The sequence below is a fragment of the Rhagoletis zephyria genome, unplaced genomic scaffold (genome assembly GCF_001687245.7).
Source record: "Rhagoletis zephyria isolate East Lansing unplaced genomic scaffold, Rhagoletis_zephyria_1.1 Rzeph_scaffold_01709, whole genome shotgun sequence".
Classification (NCBI taxonomy): Eukaryota; Metazoa; Arthropoda; class Insecta; order Diptera; family Tephritidae; genus Rhagoletis; species Rhagoletis zephyria.
Window position 1 is genome coordinate 1 of NW_016158793.1, and position 23458 is coordinate 23458.

The following is a 23458-nucleotide window of genomic DNA, read 5'->3' on the forward strand; positions in this document are numbered from 1 at the left end:
CATACTCAGGGGTGCATATTTCAGGCAGGGCTGCCATGTGAGGTGACACTTGACACTCTTTCTTAATCGAATTGTAGGAGATTAAAAGCAATAAATAGAATGTTTTTGTTTATTTTTACTGCTTAAAGTGTAAGAAGAAATCGGTGAGATAGTTGGGAACAACATTTTATTTAAATATTCGGTAAGAACTAAAGCTAAAGCTCAAACTTTAGGTAATCTCCATCTAATCGCTTAACATTGGTTCAGTGAAGTCAATGCCTTTAGGGATTCGTAAATCTTTGAACTACATACACTCATATTGCATATATACATAAAAGAGCTGTGAAGTCTTTTATTTCTTGCTCTAAGGTAAATTGTATATGAAAAATGTGTAACAAAATGCTATAAAAATATCTAAGACTCAAGAAGTCTTATTTATAAAATTGTTCAAAAAATTATAAACTTATGTACGTACATATATTCACCACAAAACTGGTTTTTAAATTAGCATTAATGCTGGCCTTCGAATATCGCCAACGAAATTTATTCATTGGAAATACATATTAATGCATTCGAAGAAAAAATAAAGACACAAAATTATCCCTCAGCCAGCTTGCTTTTTTTTCCCTCCCAACAAAAGTAAATATTAATTTATAATTAACTGCCGGCGATGAATACGTCATTACCGCTGCGGCTTAGTGTTGGCGTTCATTGGTAAGATGCAGTGTGGTTTGTAAAACTTGAGTAGTAGCGAAAAAAAATTTATTATAATTAACTGTTACTGAGAACAATTTATTGTAAGCCACATTTTTGCATTTTCTAATAAAATTATAAAGCTTTGTGTGAAGCAGCTATCCAACACTACGCTTAAAAAAATCAGCTACAAAAATAATAGTTTTGCGGTGATTTTATTTCATTAAACTATGCGAATTTGCTTTCATATAAACAACATACGTAAATCTTCCTTTTGAAGGGCGCTATAACCGCCAAAGTGTTTTTGGTCGAGTTCAATAAACCACGCCAGTCATTACTCTTTTGTGCCAACTAAGGCCAATAGGAAATGGCAAGTGAAGTCAAGTGCTTCTCTACCTGGTCTTTCTATAGCGGAGAAGGCCTCTCTCTTTCTGTGCTACCACCATATAAATAAATGTATATTCTCTTCGGTCTCAATTTGCTTCGATTTCAAACCAACTGTGGTCACTTTCTTCATCTGTTTCGAATTACTCTTCTCGAGCAGTCATACCCGTTATAAGAACCGATTCGACTTTTTTCACCGAAATTTTTTTTTAGTTTTTTTTTAGTTTCTTCCTAAGCGAAAATTAATTTCTACGCCACTACGTCTAATTTATTCAAAGTGCATACATATTTATTTTCTCCCATAAAATTATTAACTTCAGTATCCCTTCCGTAAACACTTAAAGAAAATTTCTGCGCCCGCATACTTAAAATTTACAACAAACTTACCATATATATTTATATGTATGTATTACCTTACAACAAAGCCATATGCTATGGCGCCGGAAATTGTTTAATCCGCTACAAGCACTTCCTCATACAAACTGCGCTCTCGACGCTTTTTATTGCTTGCATCCTTTGGCGTTAAAGCAAAATCGGAAAGCAAAAAAAAAAATCATAAAAAGTGCAGTAAGCTACAAGTGCAACAACAAATATATCGTAAAATGGTTTTGTAGGCACACAACAACAAGTAAGGCAACGCTGACTACAAACAACAACAAAGCAACTCAGTAAACGCTACTTATTTATTTACTACAAGAACCTGTACTAAATCGGCGTTCAGTAAAAAAAAAAGAAAAACACAACAGCGGTTGGTGGTCGGGAATACGTAGAAACGGTTGTTAGCATGTTGGTGACACTTGAAACTTGTTAGGTATATTTTTGTGTTAGCCTTTTTTATTCTTAAATTAAATACATTGAAGCTTTATGTTTTCGAACGCTGGTCAAATATTTTTTTGTGCTTGAAAGAACTACCATTTTTCGAGGCAGAGACCTGTATATCAGTTTTGTTGTAAGAAGAGAGTACAAAGTTACATAAAATGAAAAAAGCAAACAAATTAGTGCTGATGAAAATTAAAAAAAAAAAAAACATAAAACTAGGTGAAAAAAGAAGTCACGAAAAATCGCCGATATAATACAGAAATAAACAAATGACCAAAATTCATGTCAGTACTGAACAATATGCCTTATGTCACATAGTCAGCAGCTCGATTAGCGATGGGCTTTTTCAATTTGAAAGTACATTCGGCAAAAGCCCACTTACATAGGTGTAGGGGCATATAAATGATAAAAAGGAGTGGTCAAAGTAACTTAACAGTAATCGGTTGCGCCAAGTTGGTGCTGCATCAAAGCAGGAACTGACGAGAGAACCTTGTGCTCAAATGCGCTTCTGAACGAAAGTTCGATAGCGAATATTTTTTTTTAAACTTCAGATTGAACAACTCAAACGAAAATGATTTACTTATCCTTAAAAATGGTTTCGTCTCGAATTGCTCGAAGAGATGATTTCCTTTCCATCGTCATTTTTTATGGGCCCATTTTTTTTTTATGTGAGTCCAGAAGTTGATACGGGATCGAAAAGCGAGGTTCTCCTTCTCATAATATCACAACGGAAGATTTAATTTTTCATCCCTGATGGGCTATCAGTTGTCATTCGCGTATGAAATTGGGCCTGACATTAGAATTGAAGCCACGTAACGGAGTTTTATCTGGGTTTTGACAGGATTTAACTTAGCGACCATAACGGTTAAGATATTTAAAATAATAATCGCAATTTAAGCGTTACAATTTAATTTCCATTTTTCGATCAGTTCTTGATGAATATTTTAGGACTTTTATTTTTTCGATAAAAATATCTGTTTTTTTTTTTTAATTCTAATTTTTTTTATCATATTGTAACCGTTATTTTGGGATTTCATTTTTTAGACCATAATGGGGCGCAGTAATGGAGGCGTTTAAATATTATCGGAAAAAGTAAAAAATCCAAAATAGCGAGTAAAAAAACCAAAAAAAAATAAAAAATTTAACGACTATTTTTTATCGAAAAAATAAAAACCAAAAATTATGATTCATGGCGCTATAACTTCTAGCTGGGCCAAATAAGTCTCCTTGTAAACTTTTCTGGAGTAACTTAAATACAAAAAAAAAACAAAAATTATGATTATTTGACGGAAAAAAAATCAAAAATAATACTTTAATTACTTTTTAGTTTTTAGCAAAATTTATATTACTTATATAAATTTTAAACTGAAAGTCTACGAAAAATCTTGAAAAACCTTGAAAATTTCCTAGACAAATCAAAAAATCACGAAGAACTTCGTTTTTTACATAGCTCTTCAGAAGTTCGAAAACCATTGCCTTAGAATTGAAATTAGTATCACCAGAAGGGGTTTCTGTTATTTAATATACCGATCGAAATTAAACATAAATGAATAAAATGTTCTTCTATAAAATTTCTTAAATCAGTTTGCAGCTCTCAAGAAAATTTACTCAGCCGTAAGGTGCATTTTTAAGCAAAAAATTCAAATAATGAAAAATTTGTTAGTGATTTTTCTTAAAAAAAGCTAGGAGCTAAGCTTGAGAGAGTTTTTTTTAACTTGAAATAAATTTTGTTTAGATAATAATTTCTTTTCCCAATGCATCCATGGCATTTTAAAACATTTTTTTTAATGTATGTAATTTCAAAACGCGTAAACAGCCTTTAATTTTAATTTAATAATAAAAATTTATATCACGTTGACAAAAAATTAAAATGTTTACTCAGCGAAAGCTGATCATAAAAAAATTTAATTGTAGTTACACGGGCAAAAGTATGCGCGGCCGCAAGTTGCTATGTACATATGTACATAGAGTAAATGCATGTACTTACATGGTATATGCATTCACTGCTTAGATAAATTTAATTACACAAAGCGTTTTCTCTTCAATTTTACAAAAGTCATAAATATTTAATTTTCGCTGTATAATTACATAAGCATAAGTGATTTGAAAACAAGCAGCAATTACGCATTTACACAATTTTATGCCTTAAATGCATTGCTTGAAAAAGTAACAGCTGGCGAAAAAAAAACGCCCGACCAAAAAACCAACTAGAGTTTTGCGCAAACAAAATGTTGTCTGCTTGAATGACAGCTGAAGAGCAAAGATGTTGGCTAAGTGGAGCTGCGCAAAAGCACCAAAAACATAACTACGCATATGTTTCTACACTGTAATATGAATTATTTTCTTAACTAGCATAAAATTACCAAACACGTGGTTGAGGTCAAGCGCACACCATATTTCATATACTATACTCAGTTTGCTGCTAATGTGTCGCAAGTTCGTTGCTTAAGTCTTTTGTTTCGCGCTACATATTTGCACATTATCCAATTTTTTAAATGCAAACAATTAGTACAGTGCAAATACTTAGCTACAAATTTACATTAAATTGACCTAATTGGCAATAATTTCATAGCCAATTGAAGCACTTAGTATGTATGATTGTCTGACTGCACACTGATATATACAATTATGGTTAATAAGCTATCGATTTGCAGATATGTACATATGTACTTAAATTAACTAAGGCCAGGCAATTACCAGCAAGTAAATATTGCTTGTTTGGAATTTAAAAAATTTTGTTTGTTGCCTTTTAGGTGCAGAAAACTTTACCAACTTTGTCGCCGCTAATTATTCGCAATAAAAACGTTTTCAAATTTTTTTTTATAGTTTTTCATTATTTCTCCTCTAAAACATTAATGTTTGTATGTACTTCAATACATTCTTTTAATTTAATGTTAAATTTATTGATTTTTCAAATTCCCATAAATTGCGTTTAAATGTTGCTATTAGCATTGATTGACTTGTTATTTGATTTGATGAAGGTCGTAAACGCTGGATCGCTAGAGATGACACTGACCGTACACATGATTATTTCATTAGCTGTTTTTCTCTTTTTTTTTGAAATGTAAGCTTTAAATTCACAAAGGAAAATTCAACAGACACTCTTCTGGACGTCATCCGCAATTATTTAGTGACCCACTCTAGCAAACTTTCGCGACACACATCACTTGCATTTTATAAATATTTACACAATTACTTTCTATGCATGAATAGCTTTTTTAATAGAAATTCTCATACGCGCATACTTAACAAAAAGTAGCTGAAACTAAAATAACAAAGCGCGCATATTTTATAGCTGTTTACGAATTTTTAATAATTTCTTTTTAGGCGTTGACTTTTTTGGTATTTTCTTTACAAATATTTTACATTACTTATGTATATATTTATAGACACACAAGTATATATGTGTGCATACTTATTCACCTGCGTAGATTATCTGTATTTTGAAGGTGAAAGCGTAAGCTTTTTGTTTACGTCATTCCTTGTCAAATTTACCTTTACTTTTTTGCCAAATTTTTCATAGTCACTTTTTTCTCAATTTTTTGATATTTTTGCCTTTTTTAGTAATCTTGTTTTGTTAAAAAAAGTTTTTTATTTTATTTGTCTGCGCATTAATTTTTTATTGACAATCTGTGTGATTTTCGGAAATTTAAATTCGTCAATGCGACGCCTTCGCTGATTTTTTTTGTTGATTGTTTATTTGTTTGCAGATGTCCGCACGTATGTACTTACTTAACTGCTTAGCGCCTTGAAGTTATTTTTTTGCGCATTTTCTTACAAATTCATATAAACAGTATTGATTATATTTTTGGCAATTTTTTCCCCCACATATTTCATGGCCATTTGTTGACATAAAGCTTTCATTGATGACCGACAAGTTAGCCATAAATCGCATTTACGGCGCATATTTTCATTGAAAATATTAAGGCAGTGACTTTTTTTGGAACTTCCAATTTTTCAAATAAGTTTCAAAGGTAAAAATTTTGTAAAATCATTGACAAGTTATATGCGCCATGCGTCTACGGGAAACATTTCATTATCATTGAAATTTTGGGTGAAACAATATAAACATACACAGGTATGCAAGTTCGATTATAGTTTGCTTCGAAGTGAAATTTGGTCTCCAGTTTTCTTTGTAAGGCTTTTGATGCAAAATATATATTTTCAGTATCTTCAGCTCATATTTTCAATAAGTTAATAGTAAAAAAGCAAATTTTTAAACGAGCTTTCTAAATATGAACGAAATCGGAGCATAAATACTTTCTTACCAAATATCTCGACTCCTGCGCCATCTGTGGGCAAATTTTTTTTTGGAGTTATTCGTTTTTTTAAGGTTCGAAATATGAACCAAATCGGTCTATAAATACGGGTGATTCAATTATCTAGACAATTATGCAAGCGGCACTAAGATTCGTGCCCTCAAAGGCTGAGGAGGAAGATAGAGCAGCTAGTTAAGAACAGCATATAGACAAATCTGAACACATACAAAATATCGCACTCTCTCACTTCAGTTGATCCGGTTTAATTAGTACAGTTAATGCTCAAAATTAATGCCGGTCAGGGGAATTCGTGACACTTACCAAAAAGCAAAAGCTGTTGTCCATAGCGAATTATGAATAAATGAAGAAAACAAGGCAAGTGAATTGATCGCCCATGGTAGCAGAGGTAGTGGTCGTAGCTGTGCTCTACCACTCGATCCCCGCTCAAAGTGATTTCCCAAAAATTATTACCTCTGGTGCTTAAATGATCTTTCACCTGGATCTGATAGCTTCTGTTAAATAATTTATTTTTTTTTTTATGTTTTTATTTACATGTTTATGTTTATTTGATTTTATTTTACTTTTATTTTATTTTATTTTATTTTATTTTATTTTATTTTATTTTATTTTATTTTATTTTATTTTATTTTATTTTATTTTATTTTATTTTATTTTATTTATTTTATTTTGTTTTATTTTATTTTATTTTGTTTTATTTTATTTTGTTTTATTTTATTTAACTTAATTTAATTTAATTTAATTTTGTTTTCTTTCATTTTATTTTATTATTTTATTTATTTTTTGTTTCACATTATTGTAACTACTATTTCAAGTATATTGAATTTTTATATAATAGATAGATCTGGTGAAATCTTCCTTCTCTTTTGCATCGTATTGTCATACACCGGTAGCTGTAGATTGATTCTTGAGAACCCTTTGGAAACCTGTTACTGTTCTACATAGTTGACCTATGTTCCAATTTTGTCGACTGGAATGCAAAACTATTTTTCACCGACTTCCAAAAAAGGAGGAGGTTATCAGTTCATCGGAATTCAACTTTTTTTTAGTCAAATGCAAACTTGGAATGCTAAAGCTGAGTATTTTAAATGAAAATTCGTTTTTGAGTTATTCTAAAAAAAATATTTTTTTTTAGCTCGCATTGTATCCAACATTTAGCCATCCATACCCATGGGCATTTGTTGTGTATTGAAAAAACATATTAGAAGAAACCCAAAACGATAATTTTTCACATAATACATTTACTAGCGCATAGCAACTCCCCAACAGAAACAAAACCACCATTTGCTAGTGAAAAACTAGAAAAAGTAGGAAGATCACAGTCAAAAATAAGCAGCTGAATGCTGGAGGCTAAATATACAAGAGCATAGTTACTATGAAAACACCTCCATTTACATATATGAAATAGCCTTACCGTACTACTTTTCGTATACATGGTGAGATTGTTGTATATGCGCATACACTACTAGATATGCAATAATCGTCTTGCCTGCATATTTACCTACATATGTATGCATGTAAAAATATTCTTTGATGCTATATGCGCTCTATGTAAATACATATGCAGGCACACAAGTTTTCTAACTTCTAGCAACCCGATTTCCTGCAGTAAAAGTAAAAAAATATTTTTTATATACATTATCTTTTATATGTGTACAGCCATCTAACTGCTCATAGCGGTTTAGAAGTCAAAGTCGCTTTCAGCTTCAGTTTCAACCTCGCCACAACAAATAGCGGCATTAGCGCTTACACAAATACTGGAATACATATGTACATAAATATAAACAGCATGAAATGAGCTATAAAGTCAAGCGTCTAAAAAGCTTAATCGTTTTATGCTTGTTTAAGCATATTATGAGTAAAGTGAGCTGACAAAGCGATGTACAAAAAATTAAGAAAAATTTACTACAAAACTTGAAATATGTACATATACATACATACTACTTGCATATCTATAAGTCTACTCTGATACAGACTGACGCCGAGAATTTTTTTGTAAGAAAAATTATGCGGGTTAGTGTGAGTTTGGATGGATGTATCCATATGTATGATCTTGAATTTTATGTTTTTCGTTTTCTTCTTCTTTTTAACCCATTTTATTGGTATTGTTTTCTAGTTTTTTTTAATATATTTCTCGGTATGTTTTAACTTCTCCATATTCATTTTAAATAATTTAAATTTTGCTTCGACATCTTGTCGCATTGTTCGTTTTTTAAAGCGTTAAAACAACTGTGTGAACATAAGCTACATATATCTGTTATTTGAGTGCGCCACTTCGAGCACACACACACACTTAAACTTTTGTGTATTTATATATACATACGTACATATAGTTGTTTCACGTATATCGAGTGCTGACATCAAGTCTTTTGAATTATTAACAAGCGCGCTTGTTTAGCTATCTGACACCTGTATCAACAAACTTTTCTTTTTCATTTTTTTTTTAACTACGCAAATAGACTTGTTGGCAAAGAAATACATATAAAATTGCAATTTAGCACGCCTTTTGTTATTAAATTGTTATTAAATTTCAAATGCAGTGTCAGCATTAGACAGCGTCGTTATGTTTATTGGACTCAGGATAAGTTTTTCTTTAGAATTATTTATTTATTTATGTAGCAAATACTTGCCCCACCTAGCAACAGTTTGTGTGTGATACTCCTTTATTATTGAAGAAACGAAGTTTTTTTTATTTTTTTAAATGTTTGCTCTTAGTTTAATTAATTAAAAATAATTATTTGACGATCAAACTCCTCAAACATATCTGATTTGGTCGTCAAAATTAAAAATCCCTAATTGCTGTTCACAAAAAAAAAAACAGCCGTAGTTCAGTCAACTTTTTGCTTGTCATACCACTTCAATGCAGCATCAACAAATTTATCACAAATCACAAAAAAGCAATTTGTTTTTTTTGGCAATTAGTTCACTTTTTTATGCTGACTGCCAATCATCAGTTTATTAAGTAAATCAGTTTTTATGCAGAAATTAAAAATCTCCCGATTCATTCCTTTTTGTCTGAATTTTCGATTTCTGCAGTGAATTGTTGTTGTTAGCATTGTGTGCCACTTTTTGTCCATGACTCGCGTGCTGATGCCATCATCGTTAAGTGCGGTTTACAGAATTTGGCAATACCGGTTTTCGAAATTAGGTGACCGCTTGTGTTGTTTGTGCAATTATTTATGAGTTTATAAAGAGTTTATTAGCTTAAAGAGGTGTGCAATGATTTTGAGTCTGTGTGTGTGTGTGTGTATGTGCGGAAAGTTTATAGTAAAAGTACATATGTATATATAAGTAAGTATTTAAAAAGGGAAGAGTGAAAGCTGCCAAAAATAGAAGCTGGCGTTCGGAGAAAAAAAAACGAAAGTTGGCATCGTCGAGAAGATGCTATTTTGCAGAGGCTGTGTTATTTGGAAAGTAGGAAAGGAAGAGTTTTCTGTTGAAGTTGTTAATTTTAGAAGTGAATTGAAAATCTTAACAGTAAAAGAGTAGCAGCAACCATTAATAAATATAATATATATAAAATTTAATAAATAAAGCAAATAAGGAAATCTTATAGCCAGTTTCAGGAAAGCAATTTAAGTTAAATGTTTTTTTTTTTTTTCATTTACTTACTTATGAAAACTAAGAAAAGGGAGAAGTCATTTTTCACTTTAATTGCTGTTTAAAGCTACATTAATGCAAAAAATTCAAAGGTAAAAAAATAACTAAAAAAAAAAATAAATCAACAGTCAATATTTTTTCTTTTGAAGATGTAAAAATTTTTAAAATTTTAAGCATTTTTTTTATTTGTAAAAGAAACTTAAATATTAATATTTTATATTTCGTTTTTACTTGATAATATTTGTAACATGTTCTATTTTCTTGTCATCTTCAAAATAAAAAAGAAACTTTAAATTTTAATATCATAAAATTATTTTTTTATCAAGAATTTTTTCCAATATTTGTTTTTTTTTTAACTTTTAAATTTTAATTATAATAAATAACAATTTTAAGGAAAAAATTTAAAAATATTAAAAAAACTATTAACAATTAAAATTTTTTTTTTATTTTGAAAATGTAAAAAATTAAGTGTAAAAAATTTTAACAAATGTCGTTATTATTCAAAAGAAACTCTTAAATTTTAATATACTATAATTCTTTTTTTAATTGAAAATATTTGTAAAAATTTCTAATTTTTTGTCATCTTCAGAATCAAAAAGCCATTAAGTTTTAATATCATGAAACTATTTTTTATTTGCAATTGTTTGCAAATTTGCAATGTTTTTTACCTTTTAATAGTTTAATTATAAAATTGTTACCTAATAAAAATATAAGAATTTTAAGTTTTTTTTTATTTTTAAGATGTTTTACATTTTCAAAATCGAAAAGATTAACTCGATACATTAATATTTTGCAAATAAACAACCTTATAAATTTAAAGAGTAAAAAAAAATACATAAAACTTAAAAAATGTGGGGAATATTTTTTTATAAAAAAATTTAAAAAGACATTCACAGATGTTGAGATTTTTCATAAGACGCTGTCTTTGTCGTTTCAAATTTGCTCTTTTTTATTTTCGAAACAATTTTTTTTTTTATTTAGTAATGAAATTTCTGTGAATTTATAATCTCCCAGCTCAACACTCTTTGATAAGATTGCTGCATTATGTTTCTGAAAAAAATAAAACATCCAAAAATTTAATTTTTTGGCTGTTTTTACAAAATTTAATATAAAAATAAATTCTGATTAAAAAATATGAATTAAACACTAATTATTATTCAAAAATGTGCTTTACTTTACTATAATCTATTTTTGAGCATGCACACTATTTTTTTTTTAATTCATAAAAATCTCCAAGCTCATTGAAATTCTTGTTTATGTAATTTCCATCCACATTTTTACACATATAACAGTTTTTTTTTTAATTTTTCTTAATCTATTTTTTTGTTAATTTTTTTTCTATATTTATAAAAAAATTACTTATGTATGTAAATCGAAAATTATAAATTTTAGAAAAACTTAGAAGTCAGTACATAAAAAGTAGTTATTTACTTCATAATTATTTATAATGATACATTTTAAAAATATCCCACGAGCTTAAGTAAAAAAAAATTGTCTATAAATCTTTTCTACAAAAAACTTCAAGCTTGGTATCGTCGGTGATACTGCAAACCGATGCGGACCAAAGGTAGTGAGCAAACTCAAATCAGCTGTTCTAATGATACAGCTTTCTAGGTAAAAATAATGTTTTTAAATGTAGAAATTTTTTTTTTTAATTTTTTTCCTTTTATGCAAATTATTAAGTTGGCATATATTTTTGGAGTTTTTTATTGCTTTCTTTTTAATTTTCTTAATCTCTAGAACATTTGCAACATAATTTTTTTGCAAGTTTTTCACTCCCAATGGTACTTCATAGACTTAATTTTTCATCAAACAGCATCTGCGCCCATTTAAGCTACCATTCAAGACGCCACTTAACTTATTCAACAACAACCTGTACTTTGAAACTTTTGACACGATTTTAGTTTTTTTTTTTAAATTCCCCTTTCGCTGCACAGCTGATTGTTTGGTAGTAACAAGTGTTCAAAATATTTAAGCGTTGCAATAAATAAATTGCACTACATGCCACACAGCCACACTTTTGAAAAGACATGCCACATTTGCAATACCGCAAAACAAAGACAAATTGCCGACTGCCGCTGTTGCTGCTAATGCAGTCGCTGCAAACAGCTGCAATTAACTGCTGTTGCTTTGGTATCCTAATATCACACTAAAAGCTAAAAGTTGAAAGAACGAGAAGTGGATCAAGAACATGCGCTCATATGTAGAAAAGTATACATATTTATTATTATTATACAAATTTTACATCCCAGCTGTTGTCATATTATAGCGAAATTAGTCAGGCTTGCTGTTGCCCTTACTATTGTAATTTTTTTTTGCTTCACTTGCTTTTTTATTTTTACACATAATGCTCTGTCATTAGCGTCATTTGCTTACCAACTTAAGCGACAACACGTGCGCCAATCGCTCAAACTGCCACACACATGCCAAATTGAGGCGCAAATGGCAGGCCATAAGAATTTGCATGTTTTTACACATACATACATATGTATGCATTCAAGGGCAAAGTACTAATAGCATACCCGTATGTACCTACCACACTAACTATACGCACCGCTGGCATGAAAATTGAACATTGGTCGACATCACTTTACTAATGAATAGCTTTCAAGCCTTCCCTTAACCGCTTTACTTACTCACTTTCCTCACTTCGAAGTTTACTATATTTACGTACATATACCTCAGCATGGAAGCAAAAGTTCAAATAGGTTAGAAGCGCGTCCCAGTGCCAGCCCGCCAACTTGCAGGCAGTGCGTAAAAAGTCAAAGTGTTAAATTCGTATGCAGAACATTTTAAGAGGCTTCCGCAACGTTTAAATTCGCATTTGCAGCGAAACGACAACACTTAGCACTTCCTTTGAATTGAGAGTTTGAAAAGTTCTTACTTCCCTTTGCCCATTGCAGGGAGTAAATTTACGTTTAAGAGTTTGGTTGCCTTCTGGATAGCCTGCCTGATTGGTGGTTGTTGCTATTGATGATCTGCTTTTGTGTAATAATACTTTGCTGTTAGCTATACACATGCACATTAGACCGTATCACCTTACAAGCAAAAAAAAAAATAATCGCCGTACACCGCTAAGTCTAAGCTACATATTTTTTGTAGGGCAATTCGAACATAAATTGGGCAAAAAAATTAAAAAGTTCTACTGGAATAAAATAAATGTGAATAAGTACTTGCTTAATAAAATTTTAATTTTCGGTGAGCTTTACTTTACTAATGTTGGGTGGTACTATAGGGTCTCCTCGAGACAAAAACTTCGATGCATCGTACTGTAGAATCCGACTGTAAATAATAAAAATTATAGAAAGGCAACCGCTACGTTAACCCAAAAAACATGTTTCGATATTGTCTTCTCCACGCAAAACTTCGATATATTATACTTTGATATCCGACTGTAAATGTCAAAGTTATACCGTAGAATGTAAAAAGGCGACTCCTATTGTCGACTCAAAAAAAATCGAAATTGCCTTTGATTCGAAATACTTCCTTAGCAAAAGTTATATTATTTTTGGCGAGCTTTAATTTACTGACATTAGGCTGGTACTTGAGAGTGATAAAAAATGAGATCTGGTAGGTAAGTGCCTGAAGGGGGCTCTTGAGGTCAATGAGCTTTGGAACAAAAAAGACAAGAACATTTATATATCATAAGATTCTACGCTATAAGGCGAAAAATATAAAAAACGAGACCCCTAACAAAATCGAAAATTGCCTTTAAAAAATATCTTAATACTCATCGCCGTGCGCCGATTTTTTTTCTTTTTTTTTTTTGGTGCGGTGTAATGTGCCGACTCGTATGCTAATAATGCTGCTATCGTCTACATAGCGCGAATGCACCCCATAGTTTTACGCTCGTAGCTAAATTTTGTCAAACGGCACCTACTTTAATTCAGTTTTTTTTAATTTGTACGAGTACATATTGCTGCTTTTTTCTGTTTTAACAATTTTTTTTTTTGTTTTACTTTTTCTCTCGGGGCGTCTGCTTTCAATGCTACACATCGTTGTGGCAATTTCAATTTTGTTTCTTTAGTTCCTCTTGCGTCATGAGTCACTGGCATTGAAAGCAGCTGGAAACTCCCAACAGCTTCTTAGACGCTTTTTGCATATGTACTCTATACACGCATACATATGTATCGGTATCAGTACATATACATATATACATATGAAACTCCATTTGATCTATTCGTTGTACCAACAGTCATTGCTACATACCACTCTTGGTTCGTTAACTTAACTTGTCTGTTTATCTCATAAATCAGCAGCAAGTTTCGCATTACTTACAAAAAGTTCAGTTAGTTTGCCATTTTTTCTTTGTTTTTTTCTTTATTTGTTTTAATTTAATCATTATTTTTGTTGTTGTGCTACATATATTTTCCGCTTTGATTCGCGTTTGTTGTTTTTCGCTGCCTTTTTTTCTCTGATTTCCTACGCTTTGTGGGATATTCTTGGAGGTTAAATGGGGTCAAGTTGAAATTGTAGTACAATGTGCCAACAGAAAGACTTCGTTACGAAATTTGATCTGGCATGAGTCATGCTGAGCTTAAGTAGAGCAAGAACTCAGACGGGAAATTTATTTACAAATGAATATACTAATTATAAATTAAAACAAAAATTTATTAACCGATGCAATATTACCCTAAAGGCAGGATGATTTAAAATAAGGCTGATAACCGTATTAAAAATTTGGTTGTTTCAGTTCAGCGCTTCGAACAATCTGTGCAACTTTGGATTGGTTCACCAAAACCTTTCTTGTAGTATTTGAATCGGGGTTTCTGTTCGGTTTAACGGCTCGAGAATTAAGGAAAAATATGTGCCTATGCATACTTGCGTTAATTTTATTCAGTCATTAATTCAAAAACAAAAAAAAAGAATTTATGCAATACATGTCATACGCTGTACGTAGTAAAACAAAATTGTCAGATGGTAAACAAACGTGGTTCTCATTACCATATTTAGGAAAAGAAAAAATGGTAAAATGTTTCCATCAATAGGTGTTCGAAATGAACATCAAACCTTTATAAAACTTGCTACACTTTTCGGTTCAGATCAAATATTTGTGTAAAATTTCCATTCGGTAAAAGTTTTTGTTAATTAGGTAGTAGAAAAACAGCGATAAATTCGGTTCGAAACCGGTTCAGTCCCTAATTTAAAGTGCCCAATGCATCATCAAATCCGTCCTTACAGCAGTTCCCGTATGGGACCACTTTTCACATTACTTCAGAATGGCGTTTTATTTTCTCATTTATTAAATTTCTATCGTTGCAACTGTGTCTGGGCCGCCCTACATTCACCGGAGTAATGTTTCAGCAAAATTCCTTACACAGACCAAATTTTCCTCATTGTTGAGTATTTTCTCTATATCCAATTTAGTCTCTTATCAAAGATATTTGACAAGCATTGTTACTCCAACGATAACTGCATCCAAATTCGGTCTATATTTTCTTATTAGTCGTAACGAACACCGCTTTGCAGATTTATGCTGATGCCATAAAGTCTGCGACAGTACTGCCGATTTTTCCTGTATAAATAATTACGGGTTCGTCTTTGTAGCCAATAACACTACTCTACTACATAGTTTGGTTAAGAAATAGTCCATCACGATAGACTAAAGTAAAAGAGAAAGTTCGCCTCCCCGTTAACTTCATTTTATGTCCCTAATATTCAAGGAAATATGGTGCCATCTATCCGGCAGTGTCATCAATGGTACTATCGATATCTACGAAAGCGGAAAAGTAACTACCTTAAGCTGGACAATCTGCCTTTTCTATCTCGCCAACCATGTACTTACTATGTATTGGTAGGTAAGCGTTGATTTCCCTTTGATATAAGCAACTGGATATGATGTAAGGGAGTTGTAAATCTCGTTTGGTCCCCAATGTGTATAACGGACAGTTTATCGACGGTCCTAATTAAATTTTCACTGGACTTTGAGTGAAAATGAAAATTTTAGTTAAAATTCCTTCCCGGTTTTTTCAGACAGTAAAGCATTCATACTTTTGACCACCCATAACCATATTTTAAAAGGCTTTATATAGTCAAATTTTAGCTTTGGCCGGCCTCACCTTATACTAGTATTAGATTACGTATGAGTACGGCTTTCCATTTACAACACTATTTTCCATTACCCATTGCTTCGCATAGCAGATATTACGCAGCCACATAGTTTGGCAACTACTTTGAAAATAATCAAAATGACATTGAAGTAAGTAAAGTACTGACAAAGAGGTGGCTTTGTTGGCGCCTAGACTGTTTAAAGGCTTCCTATGCCTAAATCCACTACTTGGCGGTCCAGATTCAATAGAAATATTGCAAGGCTGAATATATTAAAGTAATTTTAACTTATCTTTAGTTTCTTTAAAGAGATTAACAAAAGGTAGTGATAAAGATTTAAATAAAAAAAACCAATCATTGAAGCAATTATTATATAAAATTAAATTAGATCAAATTAAAGTTCCGCGTGCAAATCGTAAATTTCTTACACGGCAACATCTCGTTGAGAAAACGTGTATCTGCAGATTTCAGCTCCAGCTCTCAACACTTTTCCACGGCCTGCTAATTCCCTCATTTATTCAATGAATTTTCTGTCGTCAGCGAAACTTATTTGCCACATTTTACAGACTCTACGACAACAACAACAGCAAGAAAGACGCTAATGCGAACGGAAGTCAACAATGTTGACGTCGGTAATTTGAGGTAACTAATCAGAAACGGAAACGCCATCACTTAAAGCAACAACAACGACAACGATAAACACAACAACAACAGCAACTACAACTATCAGGCAAAATGATTAAGTTTCGCTACAAACGCAAAGAACCGGCAAATACAGTGGCCAAAACGACAGCAACTACGCTGGAAGATGCGAAGACCGCGAATAAAAATAATGACAATAACAACAACAACAACCAGAATAACAACAGTAAAAATGCTAAAAATAGCAACGCTGAAAATCATAAGGATGCCAAAGCAACAAAAGAGAATGGCCGAGCAAACCAGAGTGCGGTGGCACAACAACAGCAGCAGCAGCAGCAGCAACAACAGCAGCAACACCAAATCCACCAATTCAAGCAGCAGATGCAACAAAGACAATTGCAACAACAACAACAAATGCAACAGTTCCAGCAGCAAATGCAGCAACACCAACAATTTCAACAACAACAACTGCAGCAGCAGCAGCAGCAGCAGCATTATACGCAAACACCTGCCAACTCCATCGCCGCCAACAACAACAGCTCGCCCCTAAAGCCCCAGCATCCGCAACACGCGCAGCTGATCAGCAACAATGGCACTTTGCCGCGCAGCTCTCCACGCAAGGCATACGATCCGCTGTTGGATGGCTACAAATCGGCGACGTTGACCCGGCAAACCGCCAGCAGCCGCAAAGTGTCCGCGCTGGCGAAGGTGGCCTCGACGGCGGAGCTGGCTGGGTGGGGGTATGCGTTCGGTGGCAGCATGAATAATATAATTAACAGCAATAGCAATGGCAGCAGTAACAACAACAACAACAACAGCTACTACTACAAGAAAAGTAACAGCAACGAGCACATCTTCGGCAGCAACGACACTCTACTCTCGCTGACGGCCAATGGAGCGTACGGCGAGCGTGATCGTTGCATAAATGCGGTGATTGTGAGTGTTCAAGCGTAAACTGCTATGTCTAATTGAATTTGAAATTACTTTTTTTTAATAGAAAACTACCCGTGTTTGTGTGTGTTATGGTGTTCGAGGGTGTGTATGTGTGCGCTTGTGAATGTGTAGAATGTACTGATTTGCAATGCCGCACAGAAAACTCGTTCTAGCTAGAATTAATTGTTATTGTTATTTGTTGCTAATTTCGTTTGTTTTTTCTCAATTTTATTTTTCTTCTACAGGAACTTTTCCAACAACTACAAACCAGCTCAGAGCCAGCCTTATGCCCGGAACCTTTGCGTCGCGCTTTGGCCAGTGGCCCTCTGGCTGGTCGTCGCTTTCCGCTGGGCTGTCTTGGCGATGCCGCCGAATGTTTTGAGCTACTCTTACATCGTGTACACTCGCACATTTCCTTGGACGATGGCGATGCTTGCGAGTCGCAGGCTTGTGTGGCTCATCGCCGCTTTGCTATGCGCGTCATCGAGCAGAGCGTCTGCAAGTGTGGCGCCAATTCGGAGCAATTGCCATTCACACAGGTGAGTTGGACGATGGAAATGCTAATAGCTAACTACGCATAGTAGCAAATTGGTTATAATTAGACAGTGCATATGAAAAATTAAAAATACCTAATTATGTATTGGTAGCGCGAAGTTTATAATTTTCACTAGCAGAAAGTGAATGGAGCCAGAAAGTGTTTTGATGCTTTCGTTTTATATATTTAAAGTACTTTTCTTGGCAAAGTAAGAAAATTATTTTAATTTCTACTTTCTCTTGCAAAATTAACCGTTTACAGCAAGTATTACTTTGAATCGATTATCTTTGATTTAGAAGTTTGAAGTTTCAAAAATAAATAAACTTTTCGAATTTTTAACGATATTTAAATGAAAGTCAGAATTTAACTGCTAAACTGAATTTTAATTTTTCTGGTCAAATGAAACCGTTATTTTAAAAATTTTTTCGATAAAGAGAAGGACTACTCTGATTGATGATTTATGATTTTTATTTCTTCGATCAAATATAATTAGTATTTTCTATTTTTATTTTTTGATATCAGATCATAACTACAATTAAAAAATTTTCTGAATAACGCAGTGACGGTTAAAAATTATCGAAGAAATAAAAATCGAAAATAACGATTATTTTTGATCAAATAATAAATAAAAAAAACCGATTAAATTGGACCGAAAAAAATAAAAATTTAAATTTAACGATTCTACTTGATCGAAATCTAAAAATAAAAATTGAAATTTAACGGTTATTTTCGGTCCCTGCATAGAAGAATTAAAAACGCATAAAAAACAAATGAAAATATATGGTCCGAATATGTGGGGTTCACTGAAGTTCATTTTGGATACTTATTCTCGAATAGTTGTTGAGGGTAGGTTAGGTTGTTGCGGCAGACCACGCACGGAGGGACTCACTTAGACATTAATTATATTGTACATTGTGTTACCATATTACACAAGTTCTTTGAACGGTAACTGAAAATACTCTGTATTAGGACTAAGATAAGCTATCATGTCCACTCCGAAGAGCTTTTCGGGTGAGTTGAAGAAATACGCACCGAGGTGCTTCAACCTTAGTTTAGCGAATGCCGGACAGCTGAGAAGGAAGTGATGAGATGATTTCACCTCGTCTTCCTAACAGCTGCGGCAGTAGCGATCTGTGACGATATTGAGTCGCACCGCGTGAACAACCGGCCCTTAGACTTTGAGATATTTTTTTATTTTTATTTTAAATTAAATCTTTTTAAAAAAATATAATTCATTTTATAACAAAAACTATATAAATCAAAGTTTAAAAACATCAACGAAATTTCATTATAATTTCACACTTTTTATTTCGAACTTTTTGAAAATTTTGGGGTATGCCGTTTTTTTAATCCTATTCAATTCCAATATTAAATAAATTGCGAAATGCGTTATATGAAAAAAAAAATGCGCAACACCGTCAAAGGAAAAAAAAATCAAAAAATGACCGATAGTTTGTAGCCACTTTAAACTTGCACTTTCCATACTAGAATTGAATGGGCTCTATTAAACTGCATAACCAAAAATTTTCTTAATGTTCTGAATATAAAGTGTGAAATTTGTATGACACTTTGTTGATTTTTTTTTTAATTTTTATACAAATTTTGAGACTTGGATTTGTATGATTATAAAAATATAAGAAAAATTTCTTTGAAAAAAATACATAGGCAAAATTTTTCAATATAGGGTGACCTTATATATAGACGCAATTTGTCATAATTATTGCTCTACTAGTTCTGCAAAAGTAAGCGCGAAGTAAAATTTTATTCATTCATGAGTGCACCGAAACAAGTTAAACTAATTTAAAATAAAAAAAAATCTTGCAGTTTCACAAAAAGGCATACAAAAGCAGTTAAACCCCTTTCCACAGAAAAAAAAAAAAAACAAACCGCCCACAACTTTACAAGTGCACGCCACTACCAATGAATTGCAGACTAGTTAGTTGCTCTAACACTTGCGCGCCGCCATTACCCCGCCCAAACTGCAGTCTGCAAATGCCATTTGATGTTAAGTTCAAGTATGCAAATTTTCGAAACGCTTGTCGTCGTTACTTGTGCGAACAAATCATGCGGCTAACAGCTAAGAAACATTGAAAAGAATATGTATGTATGTGCTGATGGAAAAAAGTAGCATTCGCACAGTGCAACACAAATCGGCTTGTAGACAGATAAGCATTAGTACTTACCATTCAAGCACATGACTATGTAACGTTAGAGAAATATATATGTAAATACTTTTGTACATACAAATGCGCTTCAATGCACATTCACACGCGAAACTGGTTGCTTTTATAGTACATATTTATGTAAGTAGTGCGAATTAAAATTAAACGAGTTTCACATCTTTGTCTTTGCTAGTGTTATTTTGAACTGCGGAGCTGTGGGCTAATGAAAAAGTGCTTAAAAATTAAATGCATATACATAAATAAAGTTAATAAGTGTTAAGTGTTTTTTTTTTTGTTTCTATAAAATTTGTGCTTCTTAGTAAAACAAAAAAAATATTTATATAAAAATTCTTAACACAGTAGCAACAAGCAATTTAGTTAAAACGCTTTAATTTAGCGTGGAACACGTTCGAGTGGAAGTTGTCAAACGTCACATGCGCTGAGAACAATTTCAATTGGATCGATGTCAAGCCAACTATGTTATAGTAGCTGCCAAGCACCTGCGCATTTGTGCTAGTTTATTTTTCAAGCATTTTTCAGTAAACTAAATACTACATTAAGAAATTCAAAAAAAATATATATATATGTATAAAAAAAAACTATACAAAATATGCATGGCAGCTAAATGAAATCACTGTAGTATTGCGTCGTTCATGTGAAACTTTATTTATTGTTAGCAATTAAAGAATTTTTGCAATTCATTGATTTTTTTCAAGACACGTTTTTTCTAGTTTTCTTGCTTAAGAGCTGAAATGTATGTGGTACATATTTATGCACATATTTGTCTGTAGCTAGCATTAATCTTGTGTTGAAGGACAGTTTGACAAAAGAGATTAATGAATTGTTGAAGTGGCGAATCGACCGATTATATAGCTAGATATATAATTAGCTAATCGATTTTATACTGAGCACGGCGAACGGAAATCGATTGGTTCTAAATTGATTGGCATCTCTGCATAAAATTTTGAAAACAAAATTGTGCCACATTTTGGGACAAGATTCCTTATGCCTTTTGTTTTGACTTTGAGCCTACACGGTGACAATTACAGTTTAAGCAACAAAACGAACTCAAGTACTCCTAAGGGTCATTTCTGCGTTCAAACGGTCCTTTAATCAATGGCGAATAAATTTGTGGCCATAATTAATAGAGTTTTCAGTCATCTTTAACTAGTTACACTTATCTTCAAGGCCTTTGAACATTCGTGGAGGGAAGATGGAGATCCCTTGATATTTCAAATGATAAAGTTATTAATTGAAGAAAGAAAAAAATTTTAGTATTTTAAATCTAATATGCTCACAAGCGTTAGTTCTCTCAACAACTACATATGCTAATTCTTCTTCCGAAACTCACTGTATGTCGGTTAATGAGTGATTGTGCTTTATCATGCCGCATTTCTAGTAGAATATCAGATTTTGCCACAGTAGCCTGTGTGTGACACGTATGATGTATTTCACAGCCTCCATTACATTCGATAAAATATTGTATCCGGCTTATGGAACACAACCCTGACATATGAACGACGCCTAAAGGATCGATTGTGATAGTTCATTGCCACTAGAACGTTGAGATCTTCATCAACATGATTCGTAACTATAATTCCAGATCAGTTTCATTTTAAAATATTTGGCACTATTTCAAAACCACATCACTACTGTGTTAGCTGTGTATTAGAAATAAAGTACATACATTCATTTCCATTTTTCCTACTGGGTAGCTACTAGCTATTGTTTAATAAATACGCTTCAAGTGGTGTGAAGGGCACTTCGTGTGCTCTGCGCAGACTAGTTTGAAAGTTAACTACTGCTATAAATGTAGCGTATAAGTATGGTATCATAGCACAGGCGTAGGTGTTCTTGGCTGATCAAAATCATCGGCCAATGAAATGATTTTGTATTTCTGTTTTTGTGCTAATTTTTTGCTACGCAAATTTGTGTATATCAAAAAAGTTACGTTCAAAACCGAAAAAATGATAAATTAGAAGTAATTTTTAGGAAAAAACAAAGCCGGCTTTAATTCTGAAATAGAAATTTAAGAGTACTTACTGTTAATTTATGCATGATGCAATGATCGGATCTAAAGAAAATTAGTATGGGAGCACCTTTCCTTTAAAAAATTAAAGAAATCGGTTAACGTGGTCTAAAGTTATATGGTAACATACATCAAAAAAAATATTAATTGATAACCTCCTCCTTTTTTTTGAAATTAAAAATTAAATAATTTAGATTTATTGCCTACTTGGCAACCACTTTCCAGGTCCCGCACTTTCGTGTGGACTTTACACTACTAAGCCATGCCTAAACCGACTAGCTAATAAAATTTAAACAAGATTTGTCGAACCGGATTTTTTTTAATTCTTAATTGTTTATATAAAATTTTTTCCTGTTCGTGTAAATAAGTAGTGCATAAAAAAACTAGTTGAAAATGATTATAGGGTTCCCCGAAATTAAAAAAAAAAAGTTAAGACGAAAAGTTGAACATCATAAAAATCTCACCACAATTTCAGGTTTTTTCTATCAATATTTCTAGACAAATTTTGTGTGCGCAGTTTTATAATCTGTTGATTTAAACTTTTTTCTGGCGATGCTAGGCATATCATTCCATTTAGTGAGTTTAATTCGGGAAATCACGTTTTTCCTTCACACTTAATATCGCTTATGGCTTGCCAGTACAACGTCGGATTTATGGTTTGTGCAATGTAGGTCCGCGAGTTTGTAGATATGGCTCCTTATATGCCTTGGAAATGGCTCTACTTCTAGCCAATGTCTGTTCAGATATTCCTTACGATAGCAGCCGAGTAGGAATTGCTTGCTCAGCGCAACGGTGTTGGTAGCATAGAGTTCTCGTTTTGAAATTAGTGTTCAGGCGACATCAGAAAACAGTTGCGATATTTTGACAGGTCTGTGATTTGAGTACTTTGTTGTGGCTCTCTATAGATACCTTATTCAAAATTGCTGTTGTGTGTGCCAGATATTTAGTAAAAATTGCTTAAATTTGTCTCGAAAATGTACCGACGACTGTCGACTATTCAAATACTTCGCAGTCCACCGTTAGAATCCCTGTGTGAGAGAAATTGTCTCAATGTCCTCACATAATAAGTAGCATAATAGCGACAGACGATTCCGGCGGCTTTCGATAAGTAGCGTTGTTGTTAGGTTAGTTCTCCAACATGGTTAAGGCCGCAAGTTATCTGAGCATTTACGGCGTTAAGTATTTAGAGCTGTTCAGGTAGAGTCAGGTTGCTTGTAAAGTTTGGGAGTAGCCTGATGGGTCTTCGCTATATGAAGAGAGAGGAAAGTCAATGAATGATAAGGCACACATTTGTTGGCTGGTTTCGAGGGTTTCTCCCAAACTTCTATTGTTCAGAAATAATTAAAGCATTCAACGA

The 23458-nt window shown here is 32.6% G+C and overlaps 1 protein-coding gene across 1 annotated transcript in view; it reads left to right on the forward strand.

Moving 5' to 3' along the window:
• Nucleotides 1-331: 331 nt before the first annotated feature.
• Nucleotides 332-23458, forward strand: part of LOC108364911 (uncharacterized) — a 31530-nt gene continuing 8403 nt past the window's right edge. The window contains exons 1-3 of the mRNA XM_017618794.1: nucleotides 332-348; nucleotides 16367-17378; nucleotides 17621-17914. Coding sequence (XP_017474283.1) covers nucleotides 16536-17378; nucleotides 17621-17914 — 1137 coding nt within the window. The 5' untranslated portion in view covers nucleotides 332-348; nucleotides 16367-16535. The remainder of the gene's footprint in view (nucleotides 349-16366; nucleotides 17379-17620; nucleotides 17915-23458) is intronic.